This window comes from Plenodomus lingam (assembly GCF_022343315.1).
Source record: "Plenodomus lingam strain CAN1 chromosome Unknown contig_11, whole genome shotgun sequence".
Classification (NCBI taxonomy): Eukaryota; Fungi; Ascomycota; class Dothideomycetes; order Pleosporales; family Leptosphaeriaceae; genus Plenodomus; species Plenodomus lingam.
The window spans coordinates 2,038,496-2,055,365 of NW_027093929.1; the positions used below are offsets into that span (position 1 = coordinate 2,038,496).

Here is a 16,870-nt window from a genome sequence, read left to right on the forward strand (position 1 = left end):
TCCGTGTCGTTCTCTTTTTTTAATTCTTTGCTTCATCATCTCATATACTCAACCCTTACACCTCTCCCTCCCCCCTCTGATTCCTACCCCCCAACCCTCCCATCCCCAAACCCATTCGCCTCAATCGAGTGCGACTTCTTCTTGCGCGGCCCAACCGGCTCCAAGCTCTCTGGATCCACATTCTCCTTCTGCGCACTCTCCTGCTTGATTTCCTGATCCTTGTCGTCGTCATCCTGGCCCGGGTTCGCCACCTCGTACTCGAGGATCTTGATGAACTGGTAGAAGCCGACTGCGAAGATGGCGCCCGCGCCGGGGCCGATCCAGTAGATCCAGTGCTCTTGGTCCCAGATGCCGGTTACGACGCAGGGGCCGAAGGAGCGCGCGGGGTTGAGCGAGCCGCCTGTGTAGTAGACGCCGACGAGTTCGCCGATGAAGAGGGCGAGGCCGATGCCGACGGGGGCGATGAAGGTTGCTGGTGTGGGGGGTTAGTGGGGTTTGGGTGGTGTGGAGAAGGGAAAGGAGGAGGAAGAAGGGAAAGGAGGAGGAAGAGGAGGAAGAGGAGGAAGAGGAGGAAGAGGAGGAAGAGGAGGAAGAGGAGGAAGAGGAGGAAGAGGAGGAAGAGGAGGAAGAGGAGGAAGACATACCCTTATGTTTCTCCTTTGCCAGCATGAAAATCGTAAAGACCAACTCCGCCGTAAGCACCATTTCTATAAAGAACCCACGTGCCAAACTCGTGCCCTCACCCAACGTCGTGCGCACATTGAAGTTGGTCGGGAACAACACGCTCACCAAGTAACTTGCAAAAATGCTTCCGGATATCTGCGCCGCAAGCAGGAGAAAGCCGCGCAGAGGACTCATGGCGCGGCATAGCAACATGGCAAACGTGACGGCCGGGTTGAACAGGCCTCCCGAGATGCGGAAGAAGACCCAGACGTTGACCATGAGGGAGAAGGCGAAGACGAGGGCAATGTAGAGCAGGACGATGGGCGAGAAGCCCGAGGATTCACCCGTTGTCGTGTTGTCCGAGCTAGCGGCCGAGGAGCCAATGTTTGCAACTTGGGTGCCGCTGAAGGAGAAGAAGAGGAACATGGTTGTGCCCACGAACTCGCCGACAAAGGCTACAAAGTCTGTTGTTTGTCAGTATCATAGATGTGGGTTGGAATGGGTTGGAGCGGCTTACGGTTCTTAGCATTTGATCCCATCCACACTGCCCACGGCAGTCTCAAGGCTGCTTCCCTAGATACCGGCGGTGAAGGTGGTCCTCTTCCGCCTGCTGCTCCGGGCATACCAGGACGGCGCGGTTTGTAGCGCTCCTCATCATCGCTGCCATAGTGCATGTGATATTGAGGTTTCGATGGCAGATCAGAATACGGATCTATAATGCTTCTTTTTCGTGTGGGAATAGGCCCATAACGAGAGTTGAAGTCGTAATAGTTCTCATATGTGACAGGGGGACGTCGGTGTGGCCTGGTGTAGCGAGAACGGTAGACTCGAGGCTCGTCTTCCTCGTCTGAGTAGTCGTCTTCCACGTAGACGGGGCGGTGCTGTGGTGGGGTAGGCGGTGGAGCATTATGAAATTGCCGTGATGGCTTCCTCATACGGCTAGGAGTTTCTTCAGGTGCGTTGTAAGCTCGCACAGCAGCATTATACCAGTCGTTTGGGTCAGCCTGTCCCGTCGTTCTCCGGACACTCGACGATTTTGACGCAATGTTTGGTTGAGTGGCTGGTTGGGTTGGTGGTATAGAGTCCTGATTGGAGTCAATGTGCGCAGGGTTTGGTTGGATAGGTAGGCGAAGCAATTCGTGCCTGGAATCAGTTGATCCATGTCTATGTGGTGGACCGCCTGGCGATGGGCCCCCGGGGGATAAGCCACCTCCGGATTGAGCACCTGGCGATGGACCACCTAGTGTTTGAGCACCGGGAGACTCGTCGTAAGGAGTGCCATCATAAGGGTTCTGGGTGTAAAATTGAGGAAGATTGGGATTATCTTGCGCCATATTGGTGGGTGTGCTGTGGGGTGCAACCGAGGCAAGGGAGGATGGAGGCTTTATAGTATATATCCTGCCGTGAAAGAAATGTAGACTCGCAGCTGAGGTCGTAAAGGCTTGGAGGCTCAGTGGAGGACAAACCCTTTGAGCTAGCTAATGTATTAAGTTCCTCAGATGAAACAGCGTGCGATCGGCAAAGGTAATAACGAGGTTGACCGTTGGGGACTCGACCGTTGATATAGGCCATTGCCAGCCTCGTGGGCAAACTCAAAGACCCTGAAAACCGCATCCACGCTCTCGTCATACCTTATTCGGTTCGTCTGCGTATACCCATGGGGCCGTTCAGTAACTAATTCCTTTGCGGCGCAAGACTTCATTCGCTGATGACAGCAAACGGTGGGCACAACATGCAGGGAGTCAAGATCGAACGAGAGTGAATGCAGCCATGACGTCTTCAAAGACCGTCTGACACAGGAACAAAAGAGGAGATTCTGGTGAGAGCATGGGGATTGTCGCGAAAGAAGCATGCATTTCCTAGTCAAGATGGCTGGGAGTAAGGCGGGAGCTGGGGCCAACCAAGTACATTGTGCGCTAGGCTTGTTCCGAGGAGTCCAGAGGGCCAGTAATCTTGGAAGTAGTCTACACAGAGGTAAGGTAGTTGCTTGTATCCGTGATCTAATCTAGGATCGCTGTGGGCCGATCTCGCTTCGTGTTCGTGTACAGATGGTTGATGATGTTGCCACGAGAGATGGGCATCCCTGCCGCAGATTGACCAGACGGACCCTGGATCCTGTCTCGTAGACAAAAGTAAAACGCTGGTTGTGGATATACACGTAAGATGTGGAAATGGTCTGAGGATTGTCGGACGAAAATACAGTACCGAGCCTCCGTGCTTTTCGAGATTGCCGATTGAGGTTGAGGGCTTCCTCCATTAAAAGCAGCCAGCGAGCTAGTCACTGCCGTCCGGCCGATCGAATTTCGAGCTCCGATTTGAAACGCTCAATACTGATGTTCGTCATGTTCGTCTCGGTCAGTTACCTTGATCAGATCACCATCATGGTTTGGTAATATCGGAGATTCATCACGCCCTGGACCGGATAAGCGCCGATCCAGACACCGCAGAAGGCCCAGTGCTCGTAACACTAGAGGATCGCAGAATATGTTCTGGCGCGAGATCCGTGGAAGATGAAAGGAAAAGGGTGGCTGGAAACAACCAAGTTCACAAGCCACTGTAAGTTGCAACGGTGTTCTCTTTCTTGAAATACATGTACCACTCGGATATTTTCATATATTGACCACGACTAGCGCATGTACTGATAGTTTTCTTTAGACTTCCCAGTTCTTTCATTGGCAAGTACAACTTGCTGTGGAATCGTCTGAGTCCTAGGAGGAAACAAATGCGAGCAGAGTGGCTGGACAGGACTGCGGTACCGAGTGGGGCTGGTCACTACGAGCCGATTTCATGACAAGCATTGGTGAATCTTCGAGAGCGTCCTTTTTAAAAGTGAGATCTGGATAAGCGTATTCATCGGAAGTGACGCACATCCGTATTATACCGAACACTAACCTCCCCACACCGGTCCTTCACCGGTGATGGTATGGACAATGAAACCTGTATGCAAAACACCGGCTCAACGCGATTACTGTCCACCTAGCGGTGAAGACATCATGACTTTGCCCAGTAGTTGGTTTCCGGATCTTGGTCCTGTTCGGAGCGCCCCTTTCTAGCCACCGTGGATTGTTCGGTCTCCGACTCCCTCCTCTTCTCGGTGCGGACATGCATCCACACGAGTAAGCCTGTCCAGACGGCCATCGCAATGCTAACAGCGATCATTGCCCACATTCCCCGCGTGAAATATGGTGCGAAATTGGCACCATAGAACACGATGCTCCACCATGCGTTGATCGCGTTACTTCCCATATTCATGCTAGCGATGACTACAGCACGTAAACTGTCCTCTTCGTAGCGAAGAACATCGTTCGCCCATGCAAAAAACGTTGCCTGACAGGCGTATACGCTACCTGCCCAGTAGTACATGGCGAAATGTATGGGTGTGCTGTCAGGATATGCCAGAATCAATGCGCTTGTGACCACACCCGTTATGCCAATCCAGTATCCTACTGCATATGCGTCAGCAATCACGCAAAGCAAAGCGAATAATAGTCATACCAAGATAGCGTTTACCTCCCAGATAGTCGGTGAGTGTTGCCCAGAACAGGGTCGAAACAATGCCTGCAGCCGGTACTCCTGTCGGATAGTTGTTGACTTGCGAGATCGAATACTTGTTAGTGGGATGTGACTTCATGTACAACTGCAAAAGTGCGTTGGTACTGAACGATTCTGTTTCTCCAGCAAGTATCCAGAGAATGACAAAGAAGTACCAATACCAAGTGGAGAAGCAGTATTTCAAAAAGTTCCAGGAGATTGGTGTCTTCTCGGACACTTCCGGTACCCGCGAAACAGCCAAAGCTTTCTCCTGTGCCGTCAGATATGGCGCTCTTGTATTCTTCGGCGTATCAGGGAAAAGCAAGAATCCGTAGAGAGCCACCGGCAACGTGATTATCCCGTCGACTATGAACAGATATCGCCAGCCCGAGAGACCATGGAGGCCATTCATACTAGAGTGAATTCCAGTCTGTATGAAACCACCAATCATGGTTCCAGCGAGTCCAGACGCAGTGAATATGCCGGATCGCTTGCCAAGTTCCTTTCCGGTGTACCATGAACCTAGGATGTAGTGGGTCCCCACGAAGGTTGAAGACTCGAAGATCGCCTGGAAGAAGCGAATCGCCATGATATCTTGAGGTTTTTGCGCAGCCGCGGTCACCATCGTCAAGCATCCCCACGCAATCTGCCAATGATTAGGGCCTTTAGCGGAAGAGCTGTCTGGTAAACTTACCATGCACGATGGAAAGAAGTAGCGTGGTTTGATGTAGTAAAGCGCAATATTACATGGCACTTGGCCAATGGTGTAACCGACGGTAAAGACGGTGTTGATCTGGTTGAGCTGATTACCCTTGAAATCTAGCTCTTCTCTCATGCCGGAAACATAAGCATTGTTAAGATTCGTTCGATCTAGCCAACTGTCAGTAAGCATACGCAGACGCATGATGCGTCCGGGTAGGCCTACCTAAGTAATTGACAAAGTACATTAGACAACAAAATGTCAAGATGAAGAAATCAAGCTTCTGTATAAGCTTACGCTCTCCAGGTGCTCTTTGCTCGCCGCGAAGGTACTGAAGAAAATCATTTGCCATCTTGAGGCTTCTGGCATGGATCTTTTGGGCCACGTGCAGAAATCGAGGCGGTAATGTGTGTGTTCTGTGGCGTTGAAACAGGACAACACGATCTACCGTCTACGCCCATGTATTCTTATGGGCGAACGAGGACTATGTGGTGAATACAATCTTGTAGCCAAGCATGCACACGAGTTGCCGAAGATAGTACCGGTATGCCACTTATGGCTGACTCGCCAGCTACGTTGTCAGTATCTTTACATGCAGATCCCACGACCACGCCTCGGGCATGTAGCGAAGGGCCGGTATCGGTCATCGTATTCGACCATCAAGACGGCAGAAAAGGGGAAAGGGACGCTTGAAACTCACCAAAGCTGGATGTACAGGCAGTCGTCTCGCGTCTAGTCGTAGCTTAGCCTTTGCCTCGGGGCATCAGCAACTGCGGGGATCTTTGATAACAGACGCCAACAGTGGAATTGCATGGAGTCCTAGGAGTAGACCGCGGTGCACATGAGCCGAAGGTGGGGAGGGGAGGGAGCGCCCGTCGGCATCGGAGGCGGAGGGTGATGCAGGTGGCGGCAATGGTTTGGTAGCGAGAAACATGGGATACATAAGTACATGGGCAACGAAGATGATGCTGGATGCCGGCCCTTGACATTCATTGTCACCAAAATTGTCCTCATTGTCTGTTGTCCCATCATCATCATCATCATCGTCGTCGTCGTCGCCGTCGCACTGAGAAAAGATGGCAAGCTCGGGACAAGAGTGGGAGGAAGTCGGCAAGGCAAAACGGGCAGCCCTCGCGGAACTACTTCCGGCCGAATATCGCCTCCCTCGGGACAAACTCCCCTCGGAATCACAACACGATCTCACAACTTGGCCACAAGAGTCGGGCTGGTTCTCTTCCAAGGAGTTGGACATCACAAACAGTACTGCATCACAGCTTGTGAAGCAGATTGCATCCAAGACATGGACTTCGGAAGAGGTCACACGCGCCTTCTGCAAGCGCGCTGCAGCAGCTCAGCAATTGGTGCGAAGATACAGTCTTCCTTCCCTCGAGCAATCGTTGAATTGACAACTTCATAGACGAATTGTCTGAGCGACATCTTCTTTGAGGAAGCAATCCAACAGGCCAAATCTCTCGATCACCATCTTCAGCAGACGGGCCAGCCGGTGGGGCCCCTTCACGGGCTACCTATCTCCCTCAAAGATAATTTCAACATCAAGGGTAAAGACAGTACAGTAGGATTTACCTCGCTCGTCAACAAGCCTGCAGAGTATAATGCCACCTTGGTTGATACCCTGGAGAAGCTCGGAGCAGTACGCTATTGCAAGACCAACGTGCCTACAGCCATGATGATTGTAGGTAACCGTCCGAAATCATCTCCTGAACAAGTACTTATCAGGGTTAGGCAGAGAGCGTGAACAACACCTTTGGACGAACGTTAAATCCACTGAACCGCAAGACAACTCCTGGCGGATCTTCGGGTGGGGAAGCAGCCCTGATAGCCTTCGGTGGCAGTCCATTAGGCGTAGGAACTGATATTGTTCGTGAACTCCGCGCATAACCCGAAAATGCCTTGTTAACCTTGACTTAGGGTGGTAGTTTGCGTATCCCAGCAGCATGCACTGGCATTTTTACCCTTCGCCCATCGTCAGGACGCTTCTCGACACAGCGGTGTAGATCTGGTTTGGCCGGACAGGAAGCAATACAGAGCGTCAATGGTCCAATGGCTAAGACACTCGACGACATCATATTATATTCAAAGGCTATTATTGATTCCCAACTATGGAAAGTAGACCCAAAATTACTTCCAATACCATGGCGACCGGTAGAGCCGCCAAAGAAGCTCAAAATTGCAGTATTGTGGAACGACGGCATTTGTCGGCCAACTCCTCCAGTCACGCGAGCCTTGAAGGAAACTTCAGAGAAGCTGAAGAATGCGGGCCACGAGATAATCGACTGGGATCCCAAGCTTCATGAATCGGCAATTTCGATTTTAGTAAGTCGACTTTCGCTATGCTTTGTACTTGACGCTCACCTCAACAGGCTCGTATGTTTGTCGCAGATGGCGGTAAAAGTGTGGAGACGCTGCTTGCTCCAACAAAGGAGCCATTCCGGCCTGAGATGCAACCTTATGCAGATGCCAAAGAGCTAGGCACGTACGACATGTGGCAGCTGCATATTGAAAAGTCTGAACTTCAACGCCAATACCTAGAGCAATGGATGTCGCATGGTCTTGACGCCATCTTGGGTAGGTAGACCAACCCATTGATAGGAGCCACTTTCTGATTTGACATAGCACCTACGACACCTTACTCGACTGTGCCCCATGGCCACTTCAAGTATGTCGGGTATACCGGAGTTTTCAACGTTGTAGACTACGCCGCAACATCTTTCCCCAGTGGAGTCTTCGTCGACAAGAGCAAAGATGCATACGACCCTGATGACAAGCCTCAGGGCGACATCTGCCACAGCACTCGTGAAAGCTGTAAGTCACGCAGAGCCATGGTTAACGTGTTGTGATCTGTAGGCTAACATGACCCAGACGATGCGGAATTGTTGCATGGACTTCCTGTCAATCTACAGTAAGTATCGCGATGTCCTTTGTCCAAGGGGTCAAGACTAATTTGCGATAGGCTCATTGCGCAAAGACTTGAAGAGGAGAAGGTGCTTGCAATGACTGCTACAGTACTACAAGCAGTTGCAGCGTAGCAGATTGTGCCACCAAATGATAAGCATCTGCTTTTCCATGAAAAAAAAAACGCCATGAATTCAATATTCTCCATTCTTCGCCAGTGATAGCAGTGTAGAGGTAGGTCTCATATCAAATTTTCTTGCGGACTGTCGTGAATTGGACATGGCTATTCGATCCAGCTGAGTGTGCATTCGAGACAGAGTATTCAATGTTCTCCTCACATTGGCGTGGTCGCTGCTATGGTAATTGTGATTAAGCTCTCAGGGCAAGTGCAGCTTGAACTGCCCTCGACCGAAATAGTTCGTCACAAGCCCTGCAGGGAAGGAGCAACTGTAGAATTCACTGGAGACAAAGGTTTTCAATTACCCGTCCGACCTCGATGTCACTCACCACCTTTTGTGGCCCCCATCCTTTTCTCGCCCCTTTTCTCGCCCCGGCCAGCTTCCTCTCCTATCTCAAATCCTACCGCCCTTGCACTTGTGTGCAAGTCTTCAAAGCTGGTCGTTTTCTCCCAACTCTATAGCCCCTCACCTCCGTCGTCCAACGCGATCCTTCACTCGATCCTCTGTCGCATCGGATATCAATAAGCTATACGATCTTGCGTTGGGTCGCAAATGACATACATCATCACAATCTGGACCTAATCGCTGGCACCCCAATCCAGTTCTGGTGACATCGCGCGTTGTCGGAAATGGTGGATGCTGGTAATGATGGCTCTGAGAGGAGTGGTACACGATCGATCCGGGCTCAAGCCTTACCGAAGAAAGTCACCTCACTGTCAACGGCCAAGCGGCTCCCCTGGCTGGACAACAGACCACCAAGAGCAGCTCCTTCGGTGCCTCTAGATGGCCAGACAAGCGAACTGGATTCTCTCTCTCCTAGTGCACGTCCAACTAGTCGCAAATCCTCTATTGCAGTGGTTCCAAAGCGCGTCACGACTGTTACTTCAACTGTCAAACGAAAGCCTGCAGTTTTTATCAAAGATGTTCCTAAGCCATCCGCAGTTGATAGCAGCCCTTCACCGGCCACACGCCATAAGACGTCACACATCCGGCTTTCTTCGACTGCACCTAAAACCCCATCCCTTCCGGGTACGATCCGTCGTACATCCAAATCAATGCAGTCCCCCCAAAAGAGACGCTTATTAACGCGACATAATGACAGTGAGCAGGTAAATAATTCACTACAGGCAGGAAGTCTTGTGTCTGTTGTAGACCATCTTGAGGAATCTGATACAACGGACGTGTTTGAGTCCCCGTCAGAACATGTCATTACGATCACTCCGGCTACTCCAACAGTCTCACACGTTCAGATGTCACCTACACAACCAGCACCAGGACGAACTACGTTTGAGCGTATCCGTGACCGACGGATCAGCAACGCTGTGGAGGACTTGGAAGACATGGTACAAGAGGCTGTGGAAATCGCAGATGAAACTGCAGATCATGGTCAAGTAGAGGAAATATACGACATCATTAAGGAGGCAAAGAACGCCGTACAAGACGCGTCTGGCGACCGCACTAGGCTGCTTACAAACAATGCTCCATCATTGACATTGTCCCGATCTTCTACCGTTGCAGAAGGATACTCAGAGAGCTTTTCAGGGCACTCTCATGATCCTCGGAGACCTGCTGATCCCAGGAGACCACCACCTCCCGTGCCACTTGTCGAAGATTCTCCATCTTCGCCACCTCATTCCAGTCAGCAAAAGAATACAGCATCACGAGATTGGGCGTATTCGAAAACACTGGTTCTTGATGACGTATCACCGGCTGCGTCCCTATCCTCGAGTGATGATATTGATGATCAACACCACTTGACCTATACTACGGCAAGCAACCTACTGATACCGCCGCCTACCGCCCAAACAACAGCACGAAATCATACGGATATTGTCCTGCGACCAAGAGCCCGAGACAATTCCCAATCCCCTTCCCACCCCCAATCTCGCGGCCGTTCCCGTCGACGAGTCACAGACGACTCTACTCGTCGCCCCCGTCAACGCCATCATCGGAGCAGCTACGAAAGCGATCAATCACCATCGCGCTCAAGAAATAGAAAGCTGCGAATCTCAGACTCCAGTCAAAGCAAAAGCTCCTTCGACGAGGAAGACGAGCCGGTACAACACTCCAAGAGTGAACTCACAGTCCACGACTCAGCACATCGCCATACATTCAGTCTCCGCCGCCAGCATCGACGACAGCCCATTGCGCGAAACTGGTCGACAGGCAAGAAACGCATCACCGCAACAATCGCATGTATCAACACCGCCCTCCTCGGCATCATCATCGGCGTCTATGCCGGCGAAGTCCCTCGAATACAATACTATCTCGCAGATGAACGCCACATCTCTATTGTAGGCAACATTGTTCTCTACTTTGGCCTCGCAATCTCTACACTCATCGCCTGGCCGCTACCGCTTCTCCACGGCCGAAAACCTTATATGCTCGCCGCCCTCGCAATTGCCCTTCCCCTACAGTTTCCACAGGCCATTGTCGTCAGCGCTCGTCGCTCACCTACCCGTCCCATCTTCCGCATCGGCCTACTCTGTGCCCGCGCAGCGTCCGGCCTTGTCCTCGGCTTCGCAAATGTAAACTACATCACCGTGCTCCTCGACCTGTTCGGCGCATCCCTGCAGAGCAAGAACCCGCACCAAGAATACGTCGTGGCCAACGATGTGCGCAGACACGGTGGCGGAATGGGCATGTGGCTCGGTATCTGGTCGTGGTGCTGGATCGGTTCTCTAGCCGTGGGCTTCCAGATCGGGGCCGCGATCATCGAGGACTTGAGCCCGGACTGGGGCTTCTACGTTGTCGTGATTATCCTGGCTGCGGCGCTGGTGCTGAATATCATGGCGCCGGAGACGCGGCGGGCTCCGCATCGCAAAGCAGTGACGGAGGTGTACGACCGCGATGAGAATTACATCACGCGCCGTGTTGAGCGGGGAGAAGTCAAGTTGCACATTTCTACTCAGGGCCCAGCGTACTGGTTTGAAGAAGTCGGGGCCGGCATCAGACTCATGGGCCTCATGTGCAGTCAACCCGGCTTCCTAATCCTCGCCTTCTATCTCGCATGGATATACGCGCAAATCGTGCTCGTCATCATCCTGCTCGGTGCCTTGCTCTCGCGAAACTACAAGTGGCAGCCTCGCTTTGTCGGACTGGGCGTCCTGTCGATTGCCCTGGGCGCCTTGCTGGCCATTCCCCTCACAAAAGCCGGCATCTTCTCGCGCGACCGCAAAAAAGCATTTCGCACAGACAGCATGACCTTTCAGCGCCAGGTCTCGTGGTCCTCGCACCTCGTCCGCCGCACGCTCTTCACCACCGCGCTCCCACTCATGGGTCTCGCGTACACTGTGTCTTCGACCGGTGCGCCGCGCCCCGTCGCCGTGCCCATTGCCTTTGCAGGCGCCGTCGGGTTCCTCAGCGTGCTCGCGATTGCGGAGTGTAACGGGTTGATCATGGAGACGTTTGACACGTGTGATTTACAACCGGGAGTCAATACGCGACATCGGTTTCAATCCATGGCGGTGCAGGACAAGCGGCGACGAACGAATTACTCGTCCTTTCCCCGCGTGACCGCCGGCATCTTCGTGTCGCAGATACTCGCCTTCATCGGCGCCGCCGTTGCTACGGCAGTCGGAGGTTCCATGACCAGGAGATTGGGCGCCCAGGCGTCGACGGGTGTCACGGCGGGTATCCTCTTCGGTCTCACGCTGTTGCTCACCCTCGTACTCCTACGCTTTCGCCAAATCCAAGTCATTCCCAACCACACGTTTGGCACGCGGCGGGACACGGCGGCGTGGCAGGCGTTCAAGGATTTGGAAAAGGTGGGGCGGAAGGACGATTGGAAGGCTGTGGTGATTGGGAATCCGAGTGGCAAGATGAGGAGGATGAATGTGTTGGAGTTGGGCGGGTTGAGTAGGTGGACGGAGATTCGCAAGTTGAACTTCTTGATCAAGGGGGAGAGGTTGGGCGAGGAGAAGAAGAGGAAGAGGAGCCGGTTGATGGATGGGGATAGTTGGTAGCTCGTTGTTGTTGCTGTTCTTGTCGTTATTTGGAGAGATGCTTGTTTGGAGTTCGACAATGGAAACAGAGGGCTCGCTGGGTGTAGCTATGCAATTCATACCTTCATCACCACCCACTACTCAAGACCAACAACACCCCTTTTACTCAAACCCCTCAAACGCGCCATCCTCACTCCCCTGTTCTTTGTCCTCCCTCTCCCTCCTCCGACTCGCCTCCACAGCCCCCCGTCTATTATTCTCAATCTTCCTCACATACCCACTCTTCGTACTAATCCGCGCCTTACCGCCTTTCCCCTTGCCCTTTGCCCCATCCACGCCCTTGACCGTCCGTCTAGCCTCGACCCCACGTCTCTTAAGCTGCTGTCTATCCCTCTTCGAGGGCGTAGGCAACGCATCCAACAACCACTGCTTGACGGCGCCTTCGCCCTCGCCCACACCCCGAAGCCGCTCACTCGCGCGAATCACATTCGCAATGAGTTTGACGTACGGAATATCCTCCTTGGTATAATACGTCACCGCGACGCCGCCCTCGCGCCCCGCTCGCCCCGTCCGACCAACACGGTGAACGTAGCCGGCGGCCGAGGTGGGCACGTCGTAATTGACCACGCCGTTGAGGCCGCGGAAGTCGACGCCACGGGCGAGCAGGTCGGTGGCGATGAGGACCCAGATTTCGCCGCGGCGGAAACGCGTCATGATGCTGTCGCGAGCCGAGGAGCTGAGATCAGCATGGAGGACAGCGATGCGCGAGGAACCGCCGGCTTCCGGGGGAATATCGTAGAGCAATTCGCTGTGAAGGGCGATTGCGCGGGGGATAGTTTGGGTGAAGACTAAGAAGGGGGGACGGAGCGTTGCGGTTTCTGAGGTGGTGGAGGGGGCGGAGGAGGTGGGATGGAGGAGTTGGCGGAGGCCGAGGAGTTTACCGGATTCGGTGGCGGCGTAGATGAGTTGATGGGATATGTTTGGGATGGCGGAGTCTTTGAGGCCGACGACGAGGCGGAGTAGGGGGGGTCGGGGCTGGGTGGTGGATTGTGATGAAGTGAGGGATGACCACCGAGTGTTTAAAGTAGAGATCGTGAGCGTCTCAATGTTGGAGCCCATTGTTGCGGACCAGAGACCCATGCGTAGTCTTGGGTTTGTACAGGCGTTCCAGATAGCGAGGGTTTGGTCGCGGAAGAGGGGGTCGAGAAGGACGTCTGCTTCGTCGAGGACGAGTTGGGAGACTGTGGGTAAGTTGGCAATGGTACCATCTTTGCGTTTTAGTGCGTTGAGCAGAGCGAGCGGTGTGGCGACGAGAATGGCAGCTTTTACTCGTTCAGCTCGAATTGTCGTTTGCTTCTTCTTGGTTAAAGTTTTGTCCTCGGCATCGAAATCGGACACTTCCCCGTCATCCTCTGAGTTTTCAGGCGACTCGTGTGCTTCAAGCTGCTCAGTCTCTTCGTCCCTTTTCACGACCTCCATGCCCTTCCTCATCAGCGTCGCCTTGATCGCCGTGCCCTTTGCCAACTTCCTCGCCTCATTGACGATCTGGGACGCAAGCTCTCTCGTCGGCGCAAGTACAACAGCACGCGGCCCCTCCTCTCCCTCTGCGGGTTTGCCTTTGGCAAGAAGTGCATTGATGATGGGAATCAAGAAGGCGATGGTTTTCCCGCTGCCCGTAGGTGCAACGGTCAAGAGGTCGATATCCCCAGCATACTGCGCGCCGGACTGGTCGTCACCACCCTTTGCTCCTTTCTGAGCTAACAGCAGCGGCAAAGCACCCAATTGTACCTCTGTAGGTAGCTTATATCCCTGCTCCATGATATTCTCCGCCAAGCGTCTCGAAATGCCATATCGGGTCCGCAACTGTGCAAAGGAAGTCAACGGTTGGGGAAACAAGGGCTTCTTCGCATCCTTCTTCTTCTCCTTGAATACTTCCTTTTCCTTCTTCCGCTTCTTAGACTTCTTCTTGTCTTTTGTGAGAGACTCCTCGACGGGTGGCGCAAAGTCTTCCAGCACATGGACTTTCAACTTGTGCGAGTGCAGTACTCTCCTCGCCTCATCCAGATCATATGAATCCTCCTCGTCGCCTGCAACAGCCTCTGTGCCATGTTGCGACGCCTCCGCCTCGGCCGCTTCCTTCTTCTCTAGCTGCCTCTGCTTCTTCTTCTTTTCCTTCTTCGACAGGCCTTCTCCAACAACAGCGTCCGAGCCCTCTCCAAAAAAGTCGAGATCAGCAGGCAAGGCTGCAGACTCCTCTTCACCACTCTCTACAGCTTGCTGCCCCCTTTTCCGCTTCCGACTCGTCTTCGAAGTGTGTGGTGCCTGTGCAGCCTCATCATGGCCAAACAGTTGCGGGTTGGCGACTGCGCCGGAAGAAGGAAGCTTCTGCGTAGAAGAGCTCTGTGGCAGGGCGTTCGAGGACCGCGAGAGGAGTTTGAAGACGTTCATAATTGTGCAGAGAAGTTGCAGGCCATAGGGAGAAAAAAAGGTAATTTAACAGGTTCTGCGTCACCTTAACGCAGTCTTCGTTGGTGTCGCAAAAGTTTGGACATCTCGTACAAAAAAAGATTGGGCACCGGCGACCCGGCGATTAGTAGCGCCGATATTGGTTTGTTCACTTTCTCTCCACCAGGGATGAGCTTTCTAAATATAAGCGAATAACGTAGGTAGCATGCATTGACCATGGCGAACAACATAATTGCACATGTGAACAGAAAATCTAAATCAGAGCTATGTGCAATAGTACAGTGTAGGTCTCCTCCAATCATTCAAAGGTGCACAGTACAATCAGTCAGTGTGCATCGTTGCCCGGATTACACCCCAGCCAGCCCTTGAAATCGTACAGCCCTCCTTACTCCGTCCATCCTGCCTTCAAACTAATCATTTTCTCGAGTTGGAATACATAATGTCTTTTGCTATTGTCTTCCTTCTCTCTGCGCGCCGTCACTCACTCGACTGCCATGATGCATTTAGTGGTTCGTATCTTCCTTGGACCTGTAGCCCACGAGCTTGAACCTGCCAATGATCTCACCGACCGAAAAGAAGCCAATGACCTCAGCAGCGACAACACCGGCAGATATCCATTGCTCTCGAGACAAGTTCCGGACTTGGGCGAGGAGGTTGGCGGGTTGCTGGGCGGCGTTGTTGGCCTCGGTGGCGGCGCGGTTCAGGAGGGAGCTGGGGTTCTTGAGGGCGTTGAGGGCGGGTTGCATGTAGCTTTGCATTGTCTGGACAGATCTGGTGCAGCGTTAGCTGTGTGTCTTTTTGCGGATAGATGCTTGTCATATCGAAAGACAGAGATGCTTACGGTGGTGCCATGGCGCGCTGGTGTGCAATGAGCTTGCCGAGCTCGAGACCGACTTTTGAATAGTATGTGGCCGTGGGGATGATTCCTGCAGGCGTGGTAGTCAGTATATGATGGTTTCCTCTTTTTCTTTCAATGATCATGTCCCTCGCTCCCCTGGACATTATGGGAAACAGATTGTGTGGAGCAATCACTCGTCTGATAAGCTACACAGAGCCCCATAGACCAGCCATTGAGCCCACCACACCCATTCTTCCAGTTTTCTCTTTCGTCCAGTCCTGCTGACCAGCATTTTCCCTCTTCTCAGCCGTCCAGAACACGTGCCACTAACCTTGTATAAAACCCACCATCTTGCCCACACGCCCCGTTGTCGCATTAGCTGCATTGTTCGCCGACGCAGCAGCACTCGACGCCACCTGGCTGGCCGAGCTTGTGACCTTGGAAAGCCCCTCTGATGCTTTGGATGCGGCCTGGCCGGCCTTGTCCTTTACAGCGCCACCGGCTTCTGATGTTGACGAGGCATTGCGGATGCCCGCGCGGCGCACGATGAAGTTTGATTGCCGCAGGACGGCACGTGATGCGGCGAGAGACATGGCTGATGCGGATCAAGGAGCGGAGATGGCTTCACGGCGATGGAGGGGGAGGTGTCGGCGGGTGTTGGGAGGGCGTTTCCATGTTGGCAGCTCCGGCGATGAGGTGACGATTTTTCCGAGCGTCCGTGCGGCTTCGGAAGTATCAGGGGAACTCTAACTTACCACACATGCCGCAGTTCACACTCAATCTTAATTATTAGTAGCATGAAAGCATATTTCAGTGTCAAGGGGAAAAGGCATTGTAGGGTTGAGTAGAAATCCCATACTTTCGTCAACTTTTTCTAAATCCGATCTTCAATCTCATTCTACAATAGGCGAACTGGCTCTACTATGTATTACTATATTTCCCCCTAGGTACCACTGCACAAATGCCAACACTCCACTCATCCAAGTCCAAATGACGATCCTTTCTGCACCAGTTAATATTAAAAGATACATACCTATACCTTGCTTACCTATAAGTCTCACCCGCACAAAGCCTTATATTTATTATCCTGAGTCAAAAGCGCACTATAACTCTGAAATCAGATGCCCTCCCTATAATTATCGAAGACAGGCATATCGCACACCCCGGCTTTGTTTTGATATGTCTTCTGGGACTTTGACGGCAATAAATTCGGCTTGTTCGTCTATGTTACATCGCATTGCCTCATGTATAGAATGACGATTCGTGTTTGATTCTCTCTTTTCTGCTCCTGCTCGTGTACTACTTCCAATATGTAGCTTTTCTGACCGATAACAGTCTCGGTTTCTGGACTATATCGTAGTAATGCATCGGTAATTATATGTTGGATATTTTTTCACTGACGCATTTGTGCGACTAGAGGTCTAGCAGATCAGGTCATTGTTAAACAGTGATGCCAGAGTTAGCTTCCTGGTTCAAAGGAGGATTGGAATGAGTAGAGAGTGGTTCAAAGCAGATGCGTAGCGCAATGATCGTGCGGTATCTTCCTTTTTTGTGCAAGGCAGCGGTATCGACAACTTGGCCTTTGTGCTGAATTTCAAAGATACAGATCAGTACGATCCTACTAGATTGGTGTCAA

The 16,870-nt window shown here is 52.5% G+C and overlaps 7 protein-coding genes across 7 annotated transcripts; 2 read left to right on the plus strand and 5 right to left on the minus strand.

Moving 5' to 3' along the window:
- Nucleotides 1-83: 83 nt before the first annotated feature.
- On the minus strand, nucleotides 84-1,997 carry IAQ61_001047 (uncharacterized protein; the record flags this gene model as incomplete). Its single annotated transcript, XM_003841182.1, has 3 exons — nucleotides 84-472; nucleotides 645-1,127; nucleotides 1,181-1,997. The coding sequence occupies 3 exons, from the start codon at nucleotides 1,995-1,997 to the stop codon at nucleotides 84-86; spliced, it is 1,689 nt and encodes a 562-aa protein (XP_003841230.1).
- A 1,657-nt stretch (nucleotides 1,998-3,654) lies between these two features.
- On the minus strand, nucleotides 3,655-5,828 carry IAQ61_001048 (uncharacterized protein; the record flags this gene model as incomplete). The annotated part of the gene is made up of 7 exons (XM_003841181.2): nucleotides 3,655-4,109; nucleotides 4,159-4,840; nucleotides 4,889-5,064; nucleotides 5,120-5,225; nucleotides 5,437-5,453; nucleotides 5,595-5,626; nucleotides 5,689-5,828. The coding sequence occupies 7 exons, from the start codon at nucleotides 5,826-5,828 to the stop codon at nucleotides 3,655-3,657; spliced, it is 1,608 nt and encodes a 535-aa protein (XP_003841229.2).
- Nucleotides 5,829-5,970: 142 nt separating this feature from the next.
- Nucleotides 5,971-7,941, plus strand: IAQ61_001049 (uncharacterized protein; the record flags this gene model as incomplete). Its single annotated transcript, XM_003841180.2, has 8 exons — nucleotides 5,971-6,255; nucleotides 6,312-6,587; nucleotides 6,638-6,772; nucleotides 6,824-7,228; nucleotides 7,276-7,480; nucleotides 7,529-7,717; nucleotides 7,775-7,814; nucleotides 7,866-7,941. 8 exons carry the CDS (start codon nucleotides 5,971-5,973, stop codon nucleotides 7,939-7,941), a joined length of 1,611 nt encoding a protein of 536 aa, XP_003841228.1.
- A 674-nt stretch (nucleotides 7,942-8,615) lies between these two features.
- Nucleotides 8,616-11,951, plus strand: IAQ61_001050 (uncharacterized protein; the record flags this gene model as incomplete). Its single annotated transcript, XM_003841179.2, has 1 exon — nucleotides 8,616-11,951. The coding sequence occupies one exon, from the start codon at nucleotides 8,616-8,618 to the stop codon at nucleotides 11,949-11,951; it is 3,336 nt and encodes a 1,111-aa protein (XP_003841227.1).
- A 141-nt stretch (nucleotides 11,952-12,092) lies between these two features.
- On the minus strand, nucleotides 12,093-14,378 carry IAQ61_001051 (uncharacterized protein; the record flags this gene model as incomplete). Its single annotated transcript, XM_003841178.1, has 1 exon — nucleotides 12,093-14,378. One exon carries the CDS (start codon nucleotides 14,376-14,378, stop codon nucleotides 12,093-12,095), a length of 2,286 nt encoding a protein of 761 aa, XP_003841226.1.
- Nucleotides 14,379-14,591: 213 nt separating this feature from the next.
- IAQ61_001052 (uncharacterized protein) lies at nucleotides 14,592-15,398 on the minus strand (the record flags this gene model as incomplete). The annotated part of the gene is made up of 2 exons (XM_003841177.2): nucleotides 14,592-15,167; nucleotides 15,238-15,398. The coding sequence occupies 2 exons, from the start codon at nucleotides 15,396-15,398 to the stop codon at nucleotides 14,900-14,902; spliced, it is 429 nt and encodes a 142-aa protein (XP_003841225.2). The 3' UTR covers nucleotides 14,592-14,899.
- Nucleotides 15,399-15,560: 162 nt separating this feature from the next.
- Nucleotides 15,561-15,827, minus strand: IAQ61_001053 (uncharacterized protein; the record flags this gene model as incomplete). The annotated part of the gene is made up of 1 exon (XM_066094946.1): nucleotides 15,561-15,827. The coding sequence occupies one exon, from the start codon at nucleotides 15,825-15,827 to the stop codon at nucleotides 15,561-15,563; it is 267 nt and encodes an 88-aa protein (XP_065955254.1).
- Between the last annotated feature and the right edge of the window lie 1,043 nt (nucleotides 15,828-16,870).